Genomic DNA, 22,443 nt, shown 5'->3' on the forward strand with positions numbered 1-22,443 from the left:
CCATACAGGAAGGGGTAGCACATAAATTTAATTTTACAGTACTGGAGGTAGTTACACCTCACATTCGGGAAGGTGATATTAGGAACCATACAGAATATAAGGAGAACAACTGGATTATCACCCTCAGAGCTGATAGGGGCAAAGGACTTAATGAGAGGGCTTCCATAAAACCATTGCTCAAAAAGCGGAGGGTGAAGAAATGAGATGTGTGTATATATATATATATATATATATATATAGGTTTACTATCAAATTGTCGATCCCGTTTTGTGCGACGCGCATTGCCCGAACGCGAAACTGCGAACGTCACTACACCGACGCCCAGATGTGCGAACGGCAAAATCTCGCCCCCATCCGACCCATGGTAGCATGGGTGTGGAGGTGTTGCGCGGCCGGTAATGTCGATCGTCGGAGTTTCGCGGTTTCGGTTCGCTATCGAAACGGTTTCGGTGTTTCGGTTCGCGCAAACGCGTCGATGGGGTCGCCGTTCGCACGGAGTGCATTCGAACATTTAATAGTAAACCATATATATATATATATACACAATTGTCATGTTTTTATACTTGCATAGTTAAGTTTTATGCATATATTAGTTTTTGCTTGTATATATATCTGAAAGTTTAGGTGACTTGATTAATGGTTGAACATGACTGGATTACAGGGATTTGATTTTTTTTATATATAAATGTGTTACTCTTAATTTTTTGTTAAACGGTCTGATGAAGCTTGTTAGCGAAAGCGCTTACCCAGTTTGATGTGTTTTTATCAATAAATTTATTGAGAACAGTAGAGAACGAACTGCCTGGTTGCCTCGTTGCTATATTCTTTTGTGGATTATTGCTTGCTGATTTTACTAGCAATGGGACTTTTATCCTGTGGAGCACTGCTTTTCTTTTTGGTTTATACTCTATAAAACTTGTCTGATTTCCTAGTAGCAGGTGGTAAAGAATTAGGATGTAAAGCAATGTCTTTAAAGACATCATCCAGTACTAAGTGTACAGAAGGACTATCCAGTTTCCTGGCAGAAGGCAAACTTAGCAGTTCCATGTAATGAGTCTGAGCTTGTGAGAACTGTCTGATTTCTCAAATGAAATCCTCCTTCATTCTATTAAGGGTAGCCCCAAAAGACAGGTCCTGGGTGGAGAGGGAAGGCAGGAGAGAGGGCGTCATCTGAGTCTGAATCCAGGTAAGTTTGTACAGTCAGGTGCCCATAGTAGGGCAACTCCTCTTCATTTTCTGAGCTTGAGGAAACTGAATCTTCCTGAAAGGCCTCTCTGTTGCTTTTTAGGATGGGGAGACTTTAGAAGCAGAAATGTGGGACAGCTCTCTGGATTTCATGAAAGCCATGAATTCCTCTGCTATTTTTAGGAGGTCTTGGACTTCAGCCAGAGAAAAAAAAATGGCTAAAGGTGGAGTGAAGTAAGGGAAGTGATTCATTTAGGTTTAGTTGTCCATTTAAAAGGAGTGACCAGAGGCTACAGTCTTCCAACTGCAATCTCTGTTAAGATTTCATTAGCAGAGGTAGAAAGGGTGCCTCCCTTGAGACCCATAACCCAAACATCAGACGCTGAGGCCTGCTAAGTGACCTCAGACATGACTGACATATGTCTTGTGGTAACAGTGGAAGGTAGGCTGGAAATCATAGCCCCCTCCCGAGGGGTCACACTGGGGGTTTGGACCTACTAGGAGCCAGACCAGGGGGGGCTGCAAAGGCACCTCACCTGGGTCATCAGTCAACTCAGGGACTACAGCCAGAGCTTGATCAGAAGTTAGAGTCCTTTATCTTTTTGTCTTTCCATTTCTTGGAATAACATTGACAGAAGCCAGTGTATGAAAAGACACGGTGGCAGCAGTGGGTTGTAATGTCACTGGGGAAACCAAAGAGGAGAATGCCATATGGGCAGCTAATACCTCAGCCCTATGTTTGTGGGCTTTTGTGTGGAATTTTGCACACTCGGGACAGTCAGAGATGTCATGCTGAGGCCCCAAGAAAAGCAGACAAAATGACTGAAAATCTTTCTGTGGGATTTAATTTCCACACTTCATGCAATTGCTGACCTTTAAAACTTTGAATTAATATTGGAAGATCCCAGATGGGGTACTTATCTGACGGGGAGAAGGAGACACTCTGGAGAAACAAACTGCAAGCATAACACACATGAAGGGATGATGACAGGCATGTAGTGCTGCTGTGACAACTTACCTGTCATTTACTTCTGTCAGATTAATTTTATTTCTAAGGGATTTCTGACAGGATTTTAGTGTACTGCTTGTGCATTTACAGGGCGTGTAGTACTTACCCAAAGAGTTACACAGCCAGTGCCATTTTTTCAAGGGGCAATAACATCTATTCCATAATGCTTCTGGTACCAAAGAGTGAGCCTTTTTGGAAACCAGTTTTAAATTTTCCTTCCTATTTCAGTGTGGGGAAATTCCAGTATTCAAGATGTTGATTCTTCATAGGCTGTGACCTCTTTTTCTCCAAAGAAGCTTTATGGTAACATGGAACCTAAACAATCTCTCGAACGTCTGTGTCTGGGTCACATGATCAGTTCTCTGCATTACCCTTCGGGTTAAATGCTGGATCAAGTCTGTTTACAAGCGTCTTGAAACCGTCACTGCTTACAGAAGACTGAACAGCATTCAGTTTCTTCCTAATTTGAATGACTTGCTATTCTTTGCAGTATCTTCTCTGAGATATCAAGTGTCCGTAATATGGGTTTCAACTCTTCTGACCATCTGAAATTCTAGATAAACATTCAGAAATTCTCCTTCACCACTTCATACTGTTTTTTTTTCTTGGATGTCTTATAGACACTCCACAGTAACATTTTTTTGTTGCAGGTGGAGTTTTAGTTGGAACCTTCCTGAACAATTCATTCTTGGACTTAAAACATGGAGTTTCTCAGGATTCTGGGGTTCATGGCATCCATGACTCTCACAACTTCTCTTGCCAAGCTGTACAAGACAGATTATATGGTATCTAAAAAAACACATGGACCTAATACTTGCATCCATTAGCTTTTCAGATACCTATCTTGAGCTTTGTATAAATGGAGCTGCAGTGGTGGTGATTACAAATATAAATTATGCATCTTCCATTTCTCCCTTCAACCAACAAGTTAGTCTGTAACCTCAGACACCTTAGAATTTCTTTAGAAGGCTGCTCCTGTGACTGTAAAGGTGGCAAGGCCAGTGGGATTTAGACAAACCAAAGCATGTAATTTTTAAACAGTTGTACAACAACACAGCGATGTGATACATCAACAATCTAGGGGGCACAAGGCAGGATCCTCTATACAGCCTGGCTGTGATCATTTGGGAGTTAGCTCTTCAGCATTCCTTAACCCTCAAAGCATATTACTTTCTGAAAGAGCAAATCAGTAGTGGCCAGAAGACTGAACAGAACCAAGATGGACTCTCACAAATGCAAGCTGAATGAGGGAATCTTCCCAGTATTGATCCAGTTCTGGAGACCTCAAACTGATCCGTTAGCCTCCTTTCAATAAAGGACAACAAAAGCTTTTTTTCATTCCCTTACAAGGGAATGCTTCTTTATGCATTCCACCCTTTTCACTGACACCCAGGGTAATTCTGAATATTTGCAAGGATTCTCCAAAATACATTTGTGGTGACCCCTTTCTGTCCCAGGCAATACTGGTTCTCCTTTATTATGGATTTCGCCAGGGACAATAACAACAAACTTCCTCATTATCTACAACTACTTACAAAAGACAGGGGGACTTTGATACACCCCAGTCTAAGACATCTTAATTCTACCTGGATACCTTTTAGGCACACCTTTTTGAGGATGTGCAGCAGGTACTTAAGGCGATAAGATATCCTGATACTAGAAAATATTATATTGACATGTCGAAGACTTTTCTAGTTGGTGCCTACCAAATAACCAGGGCCTTATCTGTTATTGTACCACTGCTGCTCAAATACTTGACAGTTACTAGCCTCTGGCCTTCATTGTCAAGGTAAGTCTTGTGGCCACTTCAGTATGTCTGCCCATAGAGCCTTCCCTTTCTTCAACATTTTCTTGGTAAAACAGTTTCTGATAGGATCATTTCATCTTAGATCACCTTGCAAACAGGTTGCTCCTTCCTAAGTTCAAAACTTTCTACAGGAAAAGTTAACCATGTTTCCATTTGAACCTGCACATCAAGCACATTTACTATTCATTACATGGAAAACTGTTCTTATATTTGTTCTGGTATCTGCAAGATCAGTATCCACGTTACAAGTTCTCTTGGTGGGTAAACTCTGTCTGGTCTGTGTTTGGAACAGGGTATCTTTACGAAAAAGTCTTTCACTCATGCCCAAAGTTGCTTGAGTTTCTTTGAATCAGGCCATCAATCTCCTAGTGTTCTATCTTAAACCTCAGAACCATGGAGTAAGGCTTTCACAGACTCTGGACACGCACAGCCAGCTTGGGTACTAACTTGACAGAACCAAGTATTTTAAAAAAGGCTATTTACTTATGATAGAACTAAAAAAAGACCAGCCCATGTCCACCACAACGGTTTCCAGTTGGTTGTCCTTGGCTATTGCCTTTTGTAATACCCATCATGATAAACTAGTTCCAGGGAGTATTAAAGCTCATTCGCCAAGGGCCTTGTCTTCATGATGGCATACTGGAAAGGGGTGGACTTTAGGAGCTTTCTAGAGACAGCTACATTGTCCTTTTTATATGCTTGAAGAAAGCATTTCATACTGGATTCATTTTGTACATTCAGGACTGAATTTGCTAGGACCATTCTCCATGGGTTCCTGGATTCACATCCTTCCAGGATGGATAGGCTTTGCTAATCAACCTATATAGCCTAAAAGCTATTGCGGCAGTTGAAAGATGAACATAGTACACTTGTGCAAGTTGCACTACCCTTTAGCAACAGATGTTCAAATTCATCATTGCAGTAGTAGTTGCATCCACCCACCATTTCCTAGTGGTGTATAGGGTTTATTTTTTATTTGTTTAATTCAGAACGAGTACACTACTTCTTAACAATTAGGCAAGAAAGTCCTGAAGAGCCTTCACTTGGGACTATAAGTTTTCCCTTCTCAAGGCTGACCAAGCAGCAGACAAAGTGGAAGTCTGGGAGGGAGCCAGGGCTGTTGGAAGCTGGTCAGTTATGTCTTCTGCAAGACACAACCAATATAGCCTAAAGGTTGTTCCAGCACTGAGGAATTCAAACATCTACTGTTATGGGTAACTGTAACCTACATAACTGTAAAATATGTCACACTACGACTATCTCGTCTCTGGAACAAACTTCTCCAGATCAAGCAGTGTTGACACACATCTTCCTTTAAGGAGGAATTAGAAAGTTGGGTGGGTGTTCATAAATTCACCCCAGAGGTGATGGCCCTATTGTTCCTTGAAAAAGGCAATAAAGGTAGGTGCTGGCAAGGTGTAAACCTCCTAGATGCTGTGTACATTCTATGAAGCTAGGATTCTGTGACAGTCATGCTTCCACAGTATCTATGTGTCTCATTACTGCAGCAGATTGCATTTCCTGCCCTCCATGATACTAGTGACTAGTCTAGTATTAATACTGCAGTATCGCATCACTAGTATTAATACAGCAGTCTACTAGCTGCTCACACTCTCATCATATCACAGTAATTTGCTGCTTCTGAATGCTCAACAGGTTTTTTAACCTAAACCTGAGGTTGGATTAACCATCCAGTTTTGTATCATTCCTGCTTCTGTCGGTGATCATAATATGAAGTGTAATTTGAAGACAGACAGTGACACTGTGTTTTCTTTGGCTTCTCTTGCTGTTGTGGGATGTCGTGTCATATAAAAAAAATAATTACGGAGTAGTCGACCACAGTCAGTATGAAAACAAACACCAAGGGAAAAAAGAAAGGGGTACAATGATGTAAGGTAGCATCTGATCACCAGGAAGTAACAAAATGTTACCAGTTTAGTGAACAGCAGAGAAAATCATGCTGCAGCTGCGACAATGTAATTGCAGACAAGAGAAACACAAGGCGTGTAGTTTTAGTAGAGGGATGCAGCAGTAGATAGAAAAAGGATTCCAGTTAGCTTAAAGGAAAAAATTAATAGTAGTAATTTGAGCATAAATATATTGTAAGGATACCATAATTTGAGAGTCATATACAGAATGGGGTAAAGTCTAGAAAGAACTCCGTCTGGCCTGGGGTATCCTGTTTAGGAACTTTCCTGAATTTTGTCTCAGTTTTCTCTGACCTTTACCTTCATCTCATTTCGTATCACCTACATTAGAGCTCCTGACAGTTTCTTTTAATTCTTCTCTCTCTTCAGCATCTTTGTTATGTTCAACAAGATTTTCATAAATACTTCTCCAAAATGTGCCTAATTGTATTTTTTTAATCTTTATTGACTTATTACTTGTGACGTAGGAAATTTATATTTATATAAACGTTAACATTTTTCCTGGTTTCACAATTTTCTATAAAACCTTTTTGGGTCATAACTGAATTGCTTATTTGGTATCTATCCTGCATACCCTCTATGTTTTTCTTGCTAAGCTGACATTTTTAATTTATTATTTCCAATACTACATGATAAATCCTTGTCTGTTTTGATACTGTGTCTTGCTTTTAACATGTCTACATTTCTAAATATTTTAATGATCGGTTCTTTAATTTCCTTTAGATGTTCTTCTAACGGTGTTACTTCTTGCCTAACTGCTTTAATTTCCTTTAGATGTTCTTCTAATGGTGTTACTTCTTGCCTAACTGCTTTAATTTCCTTTAGATGTTCTTCTAATGGTGTTACTTCTTGCCTTAGCTGTTTTAATTTCCTTTAGATGTTCTTTTAATGGTGTTACTTCTTGCCGTAACTGCTTTAATTTCCTTTAGCTGTCCTTCTAACGGTGTTACTTCTTGCCGTAACTGCTTTAATTTCCTTTAGATGTTCTTCTAATGGTGTTACTTCTTGCCTTAGCTGCTTTAATTTCTTTTAGATGTTCTTCTAATGGTGTTACTTCTTGCCTTAGCTGCTTTAATTTCCTTTAGATGTTCTTCTAATGGTGTTACTTCTTGCCTTAGCTGCTTTAATTTCCTTTAGATGTTCTTTTAATGGTGTTACTTCTTGCCGTAACTGCTTTAATTTCCTTTAGCTGTCCTTCTAACGGTGTTACTTCTTGCCGTAACTGCTTTAATTTCCTTTAGATGTTCTTCTAACTGTGTTACTTCTTGCCTTAGCTGCTTTAATTTCCTTTAGATGTTCTTCTAATGGTGTTACTTCTTGCCGTAACTGCTTTAATTTCCTTTAGATGTCCTTCTAACGGTGTTACTTCTTGCCGTAACTGCTTTAATTTCCTTTAGATGTTCTTCTAACGGTGTTACTTCTTGCCTTAGCTGCTTTAATTTCCTTTAGATGTTCTTCTAATGATGTTACTTCTTGCCTTAGCTGCTTTAATTTCCTTTAGATGTCCTTCTAACGGTGTTACTTCTTGCCTTAGCTGCTTTAATTTCTTTTAGATGTTCTTCTAACAGTGTTAACATCTTGCTGTAACTGCTTTAATTTCCTTTAGTAAATGCTTTCACGGTCCCATTCTACTTCTTCCCTTTCCTTTATTACTCTGACCCAACAGACATTGCCAATATCTTTGCAAACAAATTTACTGCAAACTTTACTTCAGACTTCTATTCAAAGCCTTGAAATATCTGAATCCCTAACTCCCACAAATATCATTACAAATAATTTCCTGAATGTGCTAAAGATCAAAACATTTCCTTCATGTGACCTAACAATACACATGGTTGCTTAACGTGTGCTAAACGTGCCACTGCCGACTCCCTGCTTATAAAGTTAACCTAAGTTTAATTATACATTTTGTCATTAATAAGTGATGCACTGAACTAATGATGCCCTCCATAAGGGGGGAATTACAATCAACCCAGGTAATTGCAGGCCTATCAGCCTTACAAAAGTCTCATCTGAAAACCCATGCAATGCTTCATAACTCTATAACTGACCTCAAAATACAATATCAAGAATCTTACTTGACTTGTCCCCCAACATTATAGCGCAATGAAGGGTTGATCCTGTCTACTGGATCTGGTAAACGTATTTGAAAGGGTTTCAGAGTCTGTGGACAGTGGTCATGCAAGATACATGGCGAATCTTAACCTGGCCAAGGTCTTCAACACAATTCCCAGTATTAGCATGAAACAGAAGCTAAATACTTTAAAATTTCCTTTTCACCATTTACTTCTCAGAACTCCAGGCACAGACTTAAGTCCTCTGGCTAAAAGTTTGCAAATTTCCAAACAAGGGATGGTTAAGTTACATTCTGACACCTAAAACATTCCAGAATGAACTCTCCCCAAATAAACTCCTGGGCTCAAACTAAATACTAAAAAGTGTAGCATCATCACGTTTGGTAGACAACCCCTCCCTCGTCACAATATGTAGAAATAAAATGAAAATGTAATCGGGGACAAATGAACTTAAGTAGACAAGTCCCTTTCTTTTCAATATCATGTGACAAAGGTTGGTACAAAATGCTTATATTTAGCACAGCTAACTGCCAAAGGAATATCAAGGTCCAACCAGATGATCATTTCCTTATAGTCAGCATTGATCAGACAAATTGTTAAATACAACCCCCCCCCCCCTTGGGATGTACCTCATTAAAAATGTGACATTTTATTTCCTTTACAAATTTCTTTCATTGCCTGAGATCCATACCTCTAGACCTTACCTTTCTGTGGCCTTGTTTAACAACTGTCTTCTCTTATTCATTGCCTTTCTCTTATGTTAATGTAGAGGTTTCCTGCTAACTTTGTTTTTTGCATTGCATAACTGCTGCTCCCTATCAACCTGTGACGGTTACAACTCACTTGGTTTGGTTTCTCCAAGTCTTTTGGGTTTCTAATACAATGACAGGAATGGACTAAGAAAAAGTATGATTAAAGTTCATGAAATTAGTACTGTTTCAGTCTTTGATGTTAGCCAGAAGTGCTCTTTGCAGCATCTGCAATGTGCCCAGAACTAACTCCTATAATTTATATGGAGTTGCATGTATTGGTAGCATATCTATATATGACTGTAAATTCTTTACGAGACCCACTGCTCCTACTACTACTATTGGAACTGTCTGGGTATCCTTCTTCCACATTGCCCACTGCCCTTGTTTCTGCCTGCAAATCCTGGTATTTTATGACAGTCTTTCTATAAGTAAGACACTGTAATCACTGGGTGTAGCAATATTTCAAAGACCATTGCTTTGTCTTCTCTTCATGGACTAGTTTACCTGGTTTTCTCACATCTATTTTTTGAACGGTTGATAATGGACGATCCCATTTGATATAAAGCTCATTATTTACTGTAATGTTTTGTGATTCATGTTCCCGTGCTTCTTAGCTGCTTCAATGCTATAGTGTTTGTATAATCTCCAATGCAACAGTGCGCTGCTCCCCAACAGCCTGTGGGAGTCACACCTCACTCTCTTTAATTTCTCCAAATCTTTTGGGTTTCTAATATCATGACTAGACTGGATCCCATTCCTAAGTCAAAGTATGATTAATATTCATAAAATTAGTACTGTTAGTACGGTTTCAACCTTTGATGTCAGCCAGAAGTGCCCTTAGATGCACCTGCAATGGTGACCAGTAATGACTCCTTCTGCAATTCGTACAGATTACAAGCATCGGTAACATATCTAAATATGACTGTAGATTATTTTTTATAAGACCCATTGCTCCTACTACTATTGGAACTGTCTGGATATCTTTCTACCACATTGCTCCTGTTTCTGCCTGCAAATCCTGATATTTTATGACTTTGTCTCTCTCTGTGCCTAATACACTGTAGTCACTGGGTGTAGTGATTTCAATGATCAATGCTACTTTTGTCTTCTTTTCATGGACCACAATACAGTATCTGGTTTTCTCATATCTATCTTTGAACTGTTGGTAATGGGTGATCCCATGTGATATAAACTTCATCATTTTCTATGATGCTTTGTGGCTCATGTTTCCAGTGTTTTTCAGCTACTTCAATGTTATAATGCTTGCACAATCCCCAGTGCAACAGTCTCGCCACACTTTTATGCCTTTCAGTATACAGACCTTCTGCCATTAGTATGTCACAACCTGAAACAAAGTGTGTAACGGTTTCCAATTCTGTTTTACAAAACCTACATTTGTTGGTTTCTCCCACATGTTCAAAGGACTTTGTAAACCAATGTGTACTTAGTCCACTATCTTTGGCTGCCAATATTAACCTTTCATCTCTTGGTTTGAATTCGCCTCTCCTTAACCATCCCTGCGTTCTATCCTGAGTTTTCTATACTTGCAACTATATTTATGCATTTTCCACATTTCCTGCCCTCTCATGCGATCCTTCACCTTATATTCTTTCTTTTGTTTTTTGGCAAATTCACTTGCTGCCTGATTTTTGCTTCTGCTAGACAAAGAATGGAAGTCATCTTAGATTTATTCTCCTCATGTTTCAAAACTCTGTGAGGTTAGCAGATATGTATGCAGTTCCACAATTGCAGATCTAAACATGTGATCAATTTCAAGGAGGCCTATAATTACTTCGGAATGGGGAATATATAATCTTGGTATGCAATGATTTTTATAAATCATTTGAGGAGCATGAAGCATCCTTCTTGTTTTTCAGTCTAATCTATCGAACACCTTTTAGGGCCAGTCAATCATACCAAAACAGTAAGTTAGGACAGGAAAAGCAAACTGGTTTATAGCTTGAACTTTGTTCCTAGACGTCAATGCTGTTTTCAGGATTAATTTAAGTCTTCTAAAATATTCCTTACTGAGTTTTATTCACATTTGTTCACTCCTATGATGCAAATCCCATGTCACTAAAGATTACTCCTTTGAAGTACATAATTACTGCCAGTGTGATCTGATGCACCAAGCAGCCCCTATTCACAAAAACTAGAAGATAGCCATTGGGCCCTCACAATGAGCTCTTTCCACACCTAGGTTCATAGGTATTTACTAGGCTAATGACCATAACGGCCTTTCCTCTAGGAAGTCTAAGTCTATATTTATTTTTAGCAGTGAATGTAATAAATCAGAATGATCCACGTAACATACAACACACTAACTGAATAGTGACAGAACTCCCTCTCTAAATCCATCCTAGTGAAAAACAATGTTAACATGTTTAACAAAACTGAAGTGTGCTGATTGTGGTAGGACTGTAACATGACTGCTCACTTGTTGGTTACTTCAACTACTCTACCTCTAACTCTTCATTCTGTCTTTGTAAATCTTCTAAGATCAACTGCAGTTCTTCTTCATCCTCACTTTCGCTTTCACTATCAGATGAATATTCTTCAGTTTCACTTCGGCCATGCTGTTGTTGACGACTGCATGAAAAACAAAAACAAAACATAAGTGAAGTAAACAAGTCACATGTGCAAGAACTAGTCTTTACCTCTAAGTTCCAAATGCCCAAAAAGTAACTAACACAACAGAAGGGAAGACTACTTTAAAGTGATTTTGACAGAAGGTAACACTTAGAGGATCGATACAGAGCCATCATGCTTCAAATATAAATACAGCAGAATCAGTGCTTACAGTAAAATTGTGTGAGATACTTAGTATAACACTGCATCTTACAAAAGACACTTTTCAGTAAAAGGCATCCTTGCTGTTCAGTCAGCACCTTTACTTATGACCTTTCCTATCAGTGTTTTTTTCTACAGTGAAGATACAATGTACTGAGCTGCTGATAATAGTCCATCATGTGGGTTGTTATAAATGTGACCTGCTTCTTAAACAATCAACATTTGTGACTTTTTATACTTTGAGGGCTTTAAGTAACTGTGCTGCACAATTACCTAAACTCTGTTCATACATGTACAGAATCACACATTTCCCCGGACAGGTTACCGATCTTTCTCCACTGACAGGTACTTTTCCACCAATTAGACTACAGAGCCAATACGAAGACTTCAGTTACTAATCACTCTCAACAAGCCAACCAGCATTAAATTAAGAAAATTGATGGATAGAATCCTGCTTTTTACAAAAGAGTGGAGAGCTACAGTCACGCCAATCTTATATCAGTCACTAGAAAAATAAGAGTTCAGTTACGGCCTTTATCAAGCAAACACACTTTTCAAAATTATCAGATTACTTACACAGAAAGTTATGTTGTGTTAAGTACCAGACATTGTAATCGATCACTGTTACAAGTGGCCTGAGCTATGTTGTGTTAAGTACCAGGCATTCTAATCTATCACTGTTACAAGTGGCCTGAACTACATTGTCCTACCCTACTATTACCAGTCTGCTTTTCAGTGCTAAAAGGCACCTTCCACATCATTTGTCAAGAGCTCAAGAGGAGGTCCATATAAAAGACAAAGCAAGACAAGTGAACAGCTTTCTTGGCCCCCCAAAAAGGAGGCAACAGCCCTAAAAATGCTAGGAAACAACCAAAATGGAAACTATATACATAAAGGTATATAAATATACATCCTGGTAACATAATAAACACAAGGGGGGGGGTGAAAGAAGGGTACAACTACTGCAACAGCGATCTATTAGAACATCTATGGTTATGATTAGTTTACTTGCACAACTGTACTATGCTCAACATAAGATCACTGTTGCTGAAGTCTAAACTATATGGATACATTATCACAGCTCAACAAGCAACAAAAGAGGAGCAATTAAGAATCCAGGAGCCTCTGGAGAATGGTCCTAGCAAAAGCTGCTCTGGACCTGGAAAAGGACCATATTCACAGTGCTTTGTAAAGATAAGTGCAGAAGAACAAGTCGCATCTTCTAGAATACAGTCTACCCCTTTCCAGAAAGCCACCCAAAATGCCAACACACTACTGGAATGGACCCCAACTCTGCTGAAGCGGCTCATTATGGTAAGAGCAGCAAAGAAATAGCATTAAGCAGCCAGCTAGAAACAGTACGCTTCAACGCTGGCTGTCCTTTTCTCTTTTGTCATAAGCGACAAACATCTAATCATCTTTCCTGAAGGCTCAGGTTTTGTCTAGGTAACACCTGAGCTGCCTGTGGATATTCACAGTATGAAGATTTTTTCATACTTGTTTTAGGGATCAAGGAAAAATAGAGAGAGATTAATAGACTGTCTCAACATAAACTCGAAGACCATGTCAGGCATAGCAGGAATTCATTCTCAAAGAAACCCTGTCATACTACTCAAAGAGGCTAAAGACCTATCATACCCAGCTTTATATAAACTCATTTCACTTTAAATCATGATTTCAAAGTGTTTACATCTAAATTAGCTAAAAGAATGGAAAAGGTGCTGCTAAAAGTGACACATGTGGATCAATGTGGTTTTGTAGAGAGGAGGCAAGAATCGACAAATTAATAGAACATTGATGATCTAGTGGGAAGCAAAGTGTAAGAAAACGTTCTTGATGCACAGAAAGCTGGGATTTTATGAGAAGAGCAATGGAAGCATTTGCATTCCCTGATCCAATGTTGCTTCTTCTTTCGGCTTTTCCCGGTTAGGGGTTGCCACAGCGGAACTCCGGTCCGCTAATGATAGTCAGTAGAGTTTTTACGGGTGCCGAGGTGCCAGCTCGATGCCCTTCCCTGATCCAATAATAAGGTTAATAAGGAGGATATATGAGAAAGAGGAGGCAAGAATTAAAGTGGGAGGATTCCTGTCAGATAAGTTGTGTCTGAATAAAGGGACCAGGCAGGGAAGTCCTTTTTCCCCTTCGTTATTTGATTTAAATTTACAGACACTGACAAAGAAAATAAGGTACTCAAATTCAAGGTTATAACTGATATGACAATCAAGAAATGTTGGTTTTATTTAGATGATATTATTTTATACATGATAAATCCAGAAAGGGCATCTCAGTATTGTGGAACATTTCGAGACAGTTTTGAGTCTTTTAAAGATATAAAATTAAGATAAAACAAAAAAGTATATAACTGTAAACTATATACCCATACATAAATTGGTTCAAAAATGCCCACATTTAATGGGACACGATAAAATAAAGTATTTAGGAGAATAGATTAAAAAGGATTCTGTTACAGCAGCTAAGGATAAGCGGAAGAGACTAAGCAAAAGACAGTACAGAAACAAAGAAACTGGAAGTTCTTGTTTATGGATATGGATAGCAAGATACAAGCAGTGACCATTTTTTAGAACCTTTAGTTTTATATACAGGTCAGGCACATCTTTAACAACCAGAGGAGAAGTTGTGGACGATAATTAATAGCGAGTTGAAGGAATTTATTTGGGAGGAGAAGAGGGCAAGGGTCAATTGGGATAAGTTGACCCATCCAATAGAATAAGGTGGTTTAGGATTACCTGACAAAGGGATACTTTACAGCTATACAGTTAAAGCTCATAAATATTCAGTCTCCATTGCGTAACTGTGCGACTCTGAGGAAGTCACTTAACCAGTCGCCACTCCTGGGCTGAGTCTGAAAAAGGTCCATGGAGATCAATGCTCTACCCCAGAAAACGAATACAAACAAACAAAAACAAACAAGTAAATAAATATAATACAAGCAGAAAGTTGTAATTCAAAATGTAAAGGGATGAATATAAGGCAGGGGGAAATTCAAGAGATAAGGACAGAGCGGTGTTTTGGATGTAGACCTTTAAGGAGAAGAATAGTAAGTATACGGAATGTTATATTCATGAAGTAGCAGAACGTATTCCAAGAACTAAACCAGCATGAGAAAAGAGACTTTGCCAGTAGAAATGACTGCAAATAGAGGTACAGAAAATAGGCAAGTGGGGGCTCTAATGTAATGGAGAACATGGGGAAAATGACAAAGGAACCAAGGTACTGGGAGCAAATAACTAAAGAGGGAAAGGCAATGTAGGAGGACGAGGCCAAAAAACATTTGGACTGCAGACTAGAGACTGCCTTCCCTAACAGGGATTGATATCAGAGTACAGGGAAAGAGGAACTAGGGAGTCCTAAGTGAAAGACCTGCTCTGGTAGAGTTTTTAGTTGAATCTAAAACAGTTTAGAGAATGGATAATTAGCAGGGCATATAAAATATTGCACAATAAGTCTAAGAATCAATCCGAGCACGTTAGAAAAGATTAGGAAGAGAGACGGGAAAAGCAATTCACAAGGGGGACAAAGGGAGGAGACATGCTGCTCTCAAGTATGCAACAAAGTCCAGAAGGTTTAGGATGTCTGCTTGAAAGTGCTTGCGTACGTATCTGTATACCTCAAGCAGATTTCAAATAATTTTTCTTGAGGTAGATAGCAAATGTTGGCGGTACAATGAGAAACAAAGCGGTAATGGGGAATGTGTTTTTTTTTTTTTTTGAGGGGGGGATGTAAATGAGTTGGTAGATTTTATTAAAAGTTTATAGTCCGTCACAAATATTGGGCAAGCAAATAGCTGTAACTAAAGAAATTATTGTTTTGAGCTGGGACATAGGATCTAAATTGCCTAGATATAGAAAGGCCTTGTTAAGTTTAATTCTGTTGTCTGCAAAAAAGCAACTACTGGAAAATGGAAATCAAAGTTTAAACCAACTGTATTTGAAGTATTGAACATTCAACATCAAAAGCCCCCTTTTCCACATTTTTTCTATATGGGGTTGGGGTATCGTGTTAACTGTCGCCATCTCTCGATTCAGTGCCACTCTCCTGCCTTCAACACTCAGGCCTGACTGTCGCAGATCTTCTTTCACATAATCCATCCACCTCTTTGCTGGACATCCTCTCTTCCTCTTACCTTCTTCCTGTCTGTCTCAAATCTTCCTCACCAGACGTCTTCAGCTTTTCTGCACATGTCCAAACCACTGTAATCTGTTTTCTGACTTTTTTCTGCAATTGAAGCTAATATGGCTTCTGCTCTTATGTCCTCATTTCTTCATCTGTCCCACAGTGTGCATCCTTTCATCCTTCTCAGGCACTTCATTTCCATCACCTCTAGTTTCTTCAACTATTCCGCCTTTCCTGCCCAGGTTTCTGTACCATACAATAGTACTGGTCAGACCACTGTCTTGTACACCTTACTTTTCAGCTTCTTTGGCATTCTTCTATCACATACACTTGATACTCTATGCCATTTGGCTGCAGCCCCTCTATGTCTAGCTTTGATGTCTTCATTCAGTCCTCCCTTCTCCTCAACCACCCCTCCCAGATACATGAAGGTGTTTATCTGTTCCACTATCTTCCCTTCTGTCTCTATTCTCAGCTTCTTCTGATTCCCTCAATTTGCTGCCATTACCACCGTCTTATCTGTGCTTAGTTTTATCCCATGTGCCTTCAGGTTTGCATTTCATTCTGCTATCCTTTGCTGAAGTTCTAGATCAGAGTCTGCCTGTAATACCACATCATCTGCATACAGCAACTTTGTTGATTTGTCCCCACCGATCTGTTTGCTAATGTAGTCCATCACCAGTATGAACAGCAGTGGGCTCAGAGCTGAAGCCTGGTGTAAACCCACTCCCACTGGGAACCCCTCTGTGTGGCTGACACACTGTTCACACTTGAGTCATTGGGTCCTTGTACATAGCCTGCACTAATTCTACCAATGTTTCTGGGACTTCAAACCACTGCAGTACTACCCAGATCAGCTTTCTTGGGACCTTGTCATATGCTTTCTCCAAGTCTAGGAATGCCCAGTTGGACTCTCTCCTCGTCTCTAGCTTCTTCTCAAGTATCTGTCTCACAGCAAACATCGGTTCAATTGTGCTGCATCCTAGTCTGAATCCGAACTGCTCATCTCCCATCTTACATTCAACTGCTCTGCATATCTGTTCATCAGTTGCTCTCTCCAGAACTTCCCCTTGTTCTTATACACTGGCACAAGTATGCTTATTCGCCAGTCATCTAGGATATGCCTTTCTCTCCATACTGCTATTAGTGCCCTAAAGAGCCATTTCTCCCCTATCTCACCCAGCATCTTTATCATACCTGCTGTGACCTCATCTGAGCCTGCTGCTTTCCCTGACTTCATTCCATCTGAGCCTGCTGCTTTCCCTGACTTCATTCCATCTGAGCCTGCTGCTTTTCCCTGACTTCATTCCATCTGAGCCTGCTGCTTTCCCTGACTTCATTCAATCTGAGCCTGCTGCTTTCCCTGACTTCATTCAATCTGAGCCTGCTGCTTTCCCTGACTTCATTCAATCTGAGCCTGCTGCTTTCCCTGACTTCATTCAATCTGAGCCTGCTGCTTTCCCTGACTTCATTTCATCTGAGCCTGCTGCTTTCCCTGACTTCATTTCATCTGAGCCTGCTGCTTTCCCTGACTTCATTTCATCTGAGCCCGCTGCTTTCCCTGACTTCATTCAATCTGAGCCCGCTGCTTTCCCTGACTTCATTCAATCTGAGCCCGCTGCTTTCCCTGACTTCATTCAATCTGAGTCCGCTGCTTTCCCTGACTTCATTCAATCTGAGCCCGCTGCTTTCCCTGACTTCATTTCATCTGAGCCCGCTGCTTTCCCTGACTTCATTTCATCTGAGCCCGCTGCTTTCCCTGACTTCATTTCATCTGAGCCCGCTGCTTCCCCTGACTTCATTCAATCTGAGCCCGCTGCTTTCCCTGACTTCATTCAATCTGAGCCCGCTGCTTTCCCTGACTTCATTCAATCTGAGCCTGCTGCTTTCCCTGACTTCATTCAATCTGAGCCTGCTGCTTTCCCTGACTTCATTCAATCTGAGCCTGCTGCTTTCCCTGACTTCATTCAATCTGAGCCTGCTGCTTTCCCTGACTTCATTTCGTAGGTTCGTACTAGGCTATCTGCCCTAGGGCATTTATAAGCCTAGCCAGAGTGTGTGTGGCTTTCACCACCCCTTAGGTTGAGAATACTACGCCCTTTTAGGGTTTAGTGTACTGTGCCTCTGTCTAGTAGTGACAAAGAGATGACCCCCGGGGTAAACCTACGATCTCCCATCCACTCGTCAAGATTTCTCTTGAATAGAGTCAGTGAGGGCTCTGCCTAACATGGACTGGGATTCTGTTCCAGAGTGTAGGAAGCCTCTGAGTTATGAATCTGTCCCTCCAGCACATCCTATTTATTTATGTGTTGAGGTTTAAGTCTTTTGTTCTCGTGGCTCTGATGGATTTGGATTTTCTGAGGTGGAGCATGTCCATTAATTCCGGATTGGACATGGCCTTGTACGTCAGGCACAGATCACCTCTGAGTAGGCGTTATGCGACTGAATAGAGCTGGAGTTTTTTCAGTCGGGCAGCATATGACATATGTTTAAGACCCTTTATCCTCTTGGTGAGGAACTTTTGGGGTCTTTCCAACTGCTGCAGGTGTCGGGTTAGATACATCCCAAATTGGGGCACTGTACTCAATCATTGGCCTGATAATAGAAGAGTACAGGGGCACAATGACCTCTCTTGATCTAGATGTGAAACCCTTCATGATAAGGTGGGCAATATAGAAGGTCTTCCTAACCACTTTGGCAATGTGAGTGTCAAATGAGAGGTTACTGTCAACCTGGGTCTCTAGGTCCCTGATTACCTCTTCCGTACTTAATGGATTACCACCTATGTGGTAATTTGTGTTTACCTTGTTTTTCCCAAAGGGTATGACTATACATTTTTTGGCGTTCAGCTTAAGTGTTGGGGCCGGAAAGCATCTGAGCCTGCTGCTTTCCCTGACTTAATTTCATCTGAGCCTGCTGCTTTATTTCATCTGAGCCTGCTGCTTTCCCTGACTTCATTTCATCTGAGCCTGCTGCTTTCCCTGACTTCATTCAATCTGAGCCTGCTGCTTTCCCTGACCTTCATTCAATCTGAGCCCGCTGCTTTCCCTGACTTCATTCAATCTGAGCCTGCTGCTTTCCCTGACTTCATTCAATCTGAGCCTGCTGCTTTCCCTGACTTCATTCAATCTGAGCCTGCTGCTTTCCCTGACTTCATTTCATCTGAGCCCGCTGCTTTCCCTGACTTCATTCAATCTGAGCCTGCTGCTTTCCCTGACTTCATTCAATCTGAGCCTGCTGCTTTCCCTGACTTCATTCAATCTGAGCCTGCTGCTTTCCCTGACTTCATTTCATCTGAGCCTGCTGCTTTCCCTGACTTCATTTCATCTGAGCCTGCTGACTTCATTCAATCTGAGCCTGCTGCGTTCCCTGACTTCATTTCATCTGAGCCTGCTGCTTTCCCTGACTTCATTCTATCTGAGCCCGCTGCTTTCCCTGACTTCATTCAATCTGAGCCTGCTGCTTTCCCTGACTTCATTCAATCTGAGCCTGCTGCTTTCCCTGACTTCATTCAATCTGAGCCTGCTGCTTTCCCTGACTTCATTCAATCTGAGCCTGCTGCTTTCCATGACTTCATTCAATCTGAGCCTGCTGCTTTCCCTGATTTCATTCAATCTGAGCCTGCTGCTTTCCCTGACTTCATTTCATCTGAGCCTGCTGCTTTCCCTGACTTCATTTCATCTGAGCCTGCTGCTTTCCCTGACTTCATTTCATCTGAGCCTGCTGCTTTCCCTGACTTCATTCAATCTGAGCCTGCTGCTTTCCCTGACTTCATTCAATCTGAGCCTGCTGCTTTCCCTGACTTCATTCAATCTGAGCCTGCTGCTTTCCCTGACTTCATTCAATCTGAGCCTGCTGTTTTCCTTTACTTGATTCATTACAAACACTGTAAAGGAGAAACAAACTGGAAGGGAGTGTTTTATAAAATGGAAGGAGAAAATTATGTAGACATAAATGGAACATGTGAGAACAATACATGCAGAATAATCTTCAGGAGGAGAATTAACTCATTACATCCGAGTGATGCCTCCAGGTGCATCTGCAGTTAACTCCTACTGACACCTCTAGGCGTCAAATATTGCTATTCATATTTGCATCAATAATTCCAAAACCATGAAATATTTCGTATTAAAGCTTGCACAATAGCAAACTCAACTCCATTAATATTTGACCTCTGGCTAGTGCATGTAAATAGATATTAACTGTTGTTTTTGATATTAATTTATATAGATACCATTTTCACATTTTTCTAAATATCTCAACAACCAAGTAACACAGACATAACTCCTTGGCCTCATATGAAAGCTCTCGGTTAGATGAATAAAATGCTGCTGACAGTATGAGTGTAACTTGAGTGGTTGCTGAGATATTGTAAATTGTTTACAAAATATTACAAATTTAATAGTTACTGTGTTTACTGTGATTTATAAAATTTGGTTTAAGACCTAGAACCTAAAGAATACTACCACTATAAAATAGTTTGTGCTGAATAGTTTGCCATTAATACTTCTTTTATAATCCTTATGGTTCTACAGATATGAACATTTGTTTGAAATGTAAGGACATCGTTTGATTCTGTGAAAAGGCTTAGGCTCCGCCCACTGGAAGTTACAGTGCAAACTTCCTAAGCTCCATTGGAGTGAATGAGAGGGCAGGAATTGAGTAATTTAAATAAAGTTGGACTGATGACAGTTATAAAGAAAGAAAATGTATATGATGTATGTAAATGGAAAAGTTAATATGTTTTGTTTTCTTTTCTATTAAAGTATGTTTGCCTATGATTTTAAGTGATAATTTGATAAAGGTGTTTAAAAATACTAATTCCCAAGATCATATAGACATTTCCACCAGCCATGACAACATACTTGACCTTCTCCTTAGAAATAATGATCAGATCTAACCAACAAACTAATCTCTCAAAACAATTAACATCCTGTCCAATATCCATCATGTTCAGGTATTACTCCAAAGCCAACCTAAAATATCCCTTGTCTGAGGGCCTGAAGAAATTCAAAAACACTGTCTCTTCTGCTGACCCAGTCACAAAAGAGAATCCTATTCCCACTCAGTATACTGAGAAATTCAAAAATAAACCCATATAGCAGAGGTCTACAATAAATTAACTCTGTAATAAAAAACAAACAACTTGCTTTATACAAACACTTACCCACCTCCCACCACAAGAAGGTACTTAGGCAGGCCAGCAGAGATCTCAAGCACAGTATCAGGAAGACTAAGGCATGATATGAACTGAAAGTAGGTACTTATTCCAGGGACAACTACAAGGGCTTTTTTAATTATATTAAAAGTATTAGAAGTAAATAGGGCATGGCACTAATCTCCAGTCCAACAATAATGCATAATCTGATCCCAAAGACAATGCTATTGTCCTAGCGGAGAAATGCAGTTCCTGATTCAGCCAGTGTTCTGTTCCTTGAATCGCGAACATCCTCTTCCCTCATAATCACTTAAAGAACAGATACTAGCTGTATCCAAAGGCAAAAACCATAGCTCTATGGGCTCAGATAATAAACCAGACTGTCTTCTAATTAGTGGGAAGCACAACAGTGTGTACATTGTAGTCCTATTTATGTGGGCCTTGCTAAAGCCTCCGATACAATTCCTCATACTGGTATTTCAGACAAATGAGTTAGGCTAACCATAAACACCCATGTCATCAAATGGGCTGCAATCTCAACATGGGCAGGACAGAACCAACACCTGCTGTTCTAACCATAACTTTAAGTTTAATGCCAAAAAAGTCAGTGTAGTTGCCTTTAGGAAAAAAGTCTATCATACCAATTACCACATAAATGGAATTTATCTTAAGACAGACGCAGTCATTAGAAATCCATAAACCGTCATTGACTGTGACTTATATTTCAATCATCATATATGAGTTATAGTTAGAAAATCCTTTTGTCTTACCCAATTAATTACTGAGGAAATATTATTCAGTTGTAAGGATGTCACAATCCCCCACCATTCTTCCCTTACCAGGCTAATCACAGAATACAATGCACCATTTGGAATGAGACTAAAGTCTTTCACTTTACTGCGCATCCCTCCAGATCATGCATGGTGATCTCGGTTTCACCTTCCAGCATGTGAAAGATTCTGTACTATTAAACAAAATCCTTCATCTCAGAACTACTCGTAATATTAAAAACCTGCACCAAAGACCTCAACCCTCACTACAACAAACATTTCATGGATGAATAAGTTCCTCACCCAAAAAAAATCCTCTTACCTATGGAACAAGCTCTCCTTGCGTATCAAACAATGTAAAACATCGGCCTCCTTGAAGTTCCACCTTGAAGATTAGATGGGTTCTCTCAAATTTACTCCTAGGATAAATAGCATGTCCTTCCTCTGTGCAGGGTGGCAGATCCAACCACTAATCTCTCTAGATTGCAAGTCTAGGCCCAACAAGACTGCCCCTATTCCATGCCTAGTAAGAAACTATGTACAACTGCAGTAAGATGCTAAAGGAAGCAAGGAAACATGGGAGTACTGGCTCAACCACATACGCAGTTCCTAATTTCATGTTTATTTACTTCAAACTAGCCTACTCAATACCCCTTTACCCTACTATACTGCATAAGCTGCCTTACTTCGATTATTTGTTAACCAAGTTAAAGTGCTGATTTACAAAGGACCCATTTCAGACACAGCCTGGATGCACAGAACAAGCTGATATCTATTAAGCAACAAAACATTTACAAATACAGCACATGTGTCATACCAAGTTTTACATATGTTG

At 40.0% G+C, this 22,443-nt stretch overlaps 1 protein-coding gene across 3 annotated transcripts in view; it reads right to left on the reverse strand.

Moving 5' to 3' along the window:
• RALBP1 (ralA binding protein 1) overlaps positions 1-22,443 on the reverse strand; it is a 597,292-nt gene that overhangs the window by 30,575 nt on the left and 544,274 nt on the right. For all 3 annotated transcript variants that reach the window (XM_044066564.1, XM_044066562.1, XM_044066563.1), the window contains exon 9: positions 11,219-11,345. In XM_044066564.1, the coding sequence (XP_043922499.1) occupies positions 11,219-11,345 (127 nt within the window). The remainder of the gene's footprint in view (positions 1-11,218; positions 11,346-22,443) is intronic.

This window comes from Protopterus annectens, chromosome 3.part1 (assembly GCF_019279795.1).
Source record: "Protopterus annectens isolate FY-2018-M chromosome 3.part1, PAN1.0, whole genome shotgun sequence".
Taxonomy (NCBI): Eukaryota; Metazoa; Chordata; order Ceratodontiformes; family Protopteridae; genus Protopterus; species Protopterus annectens.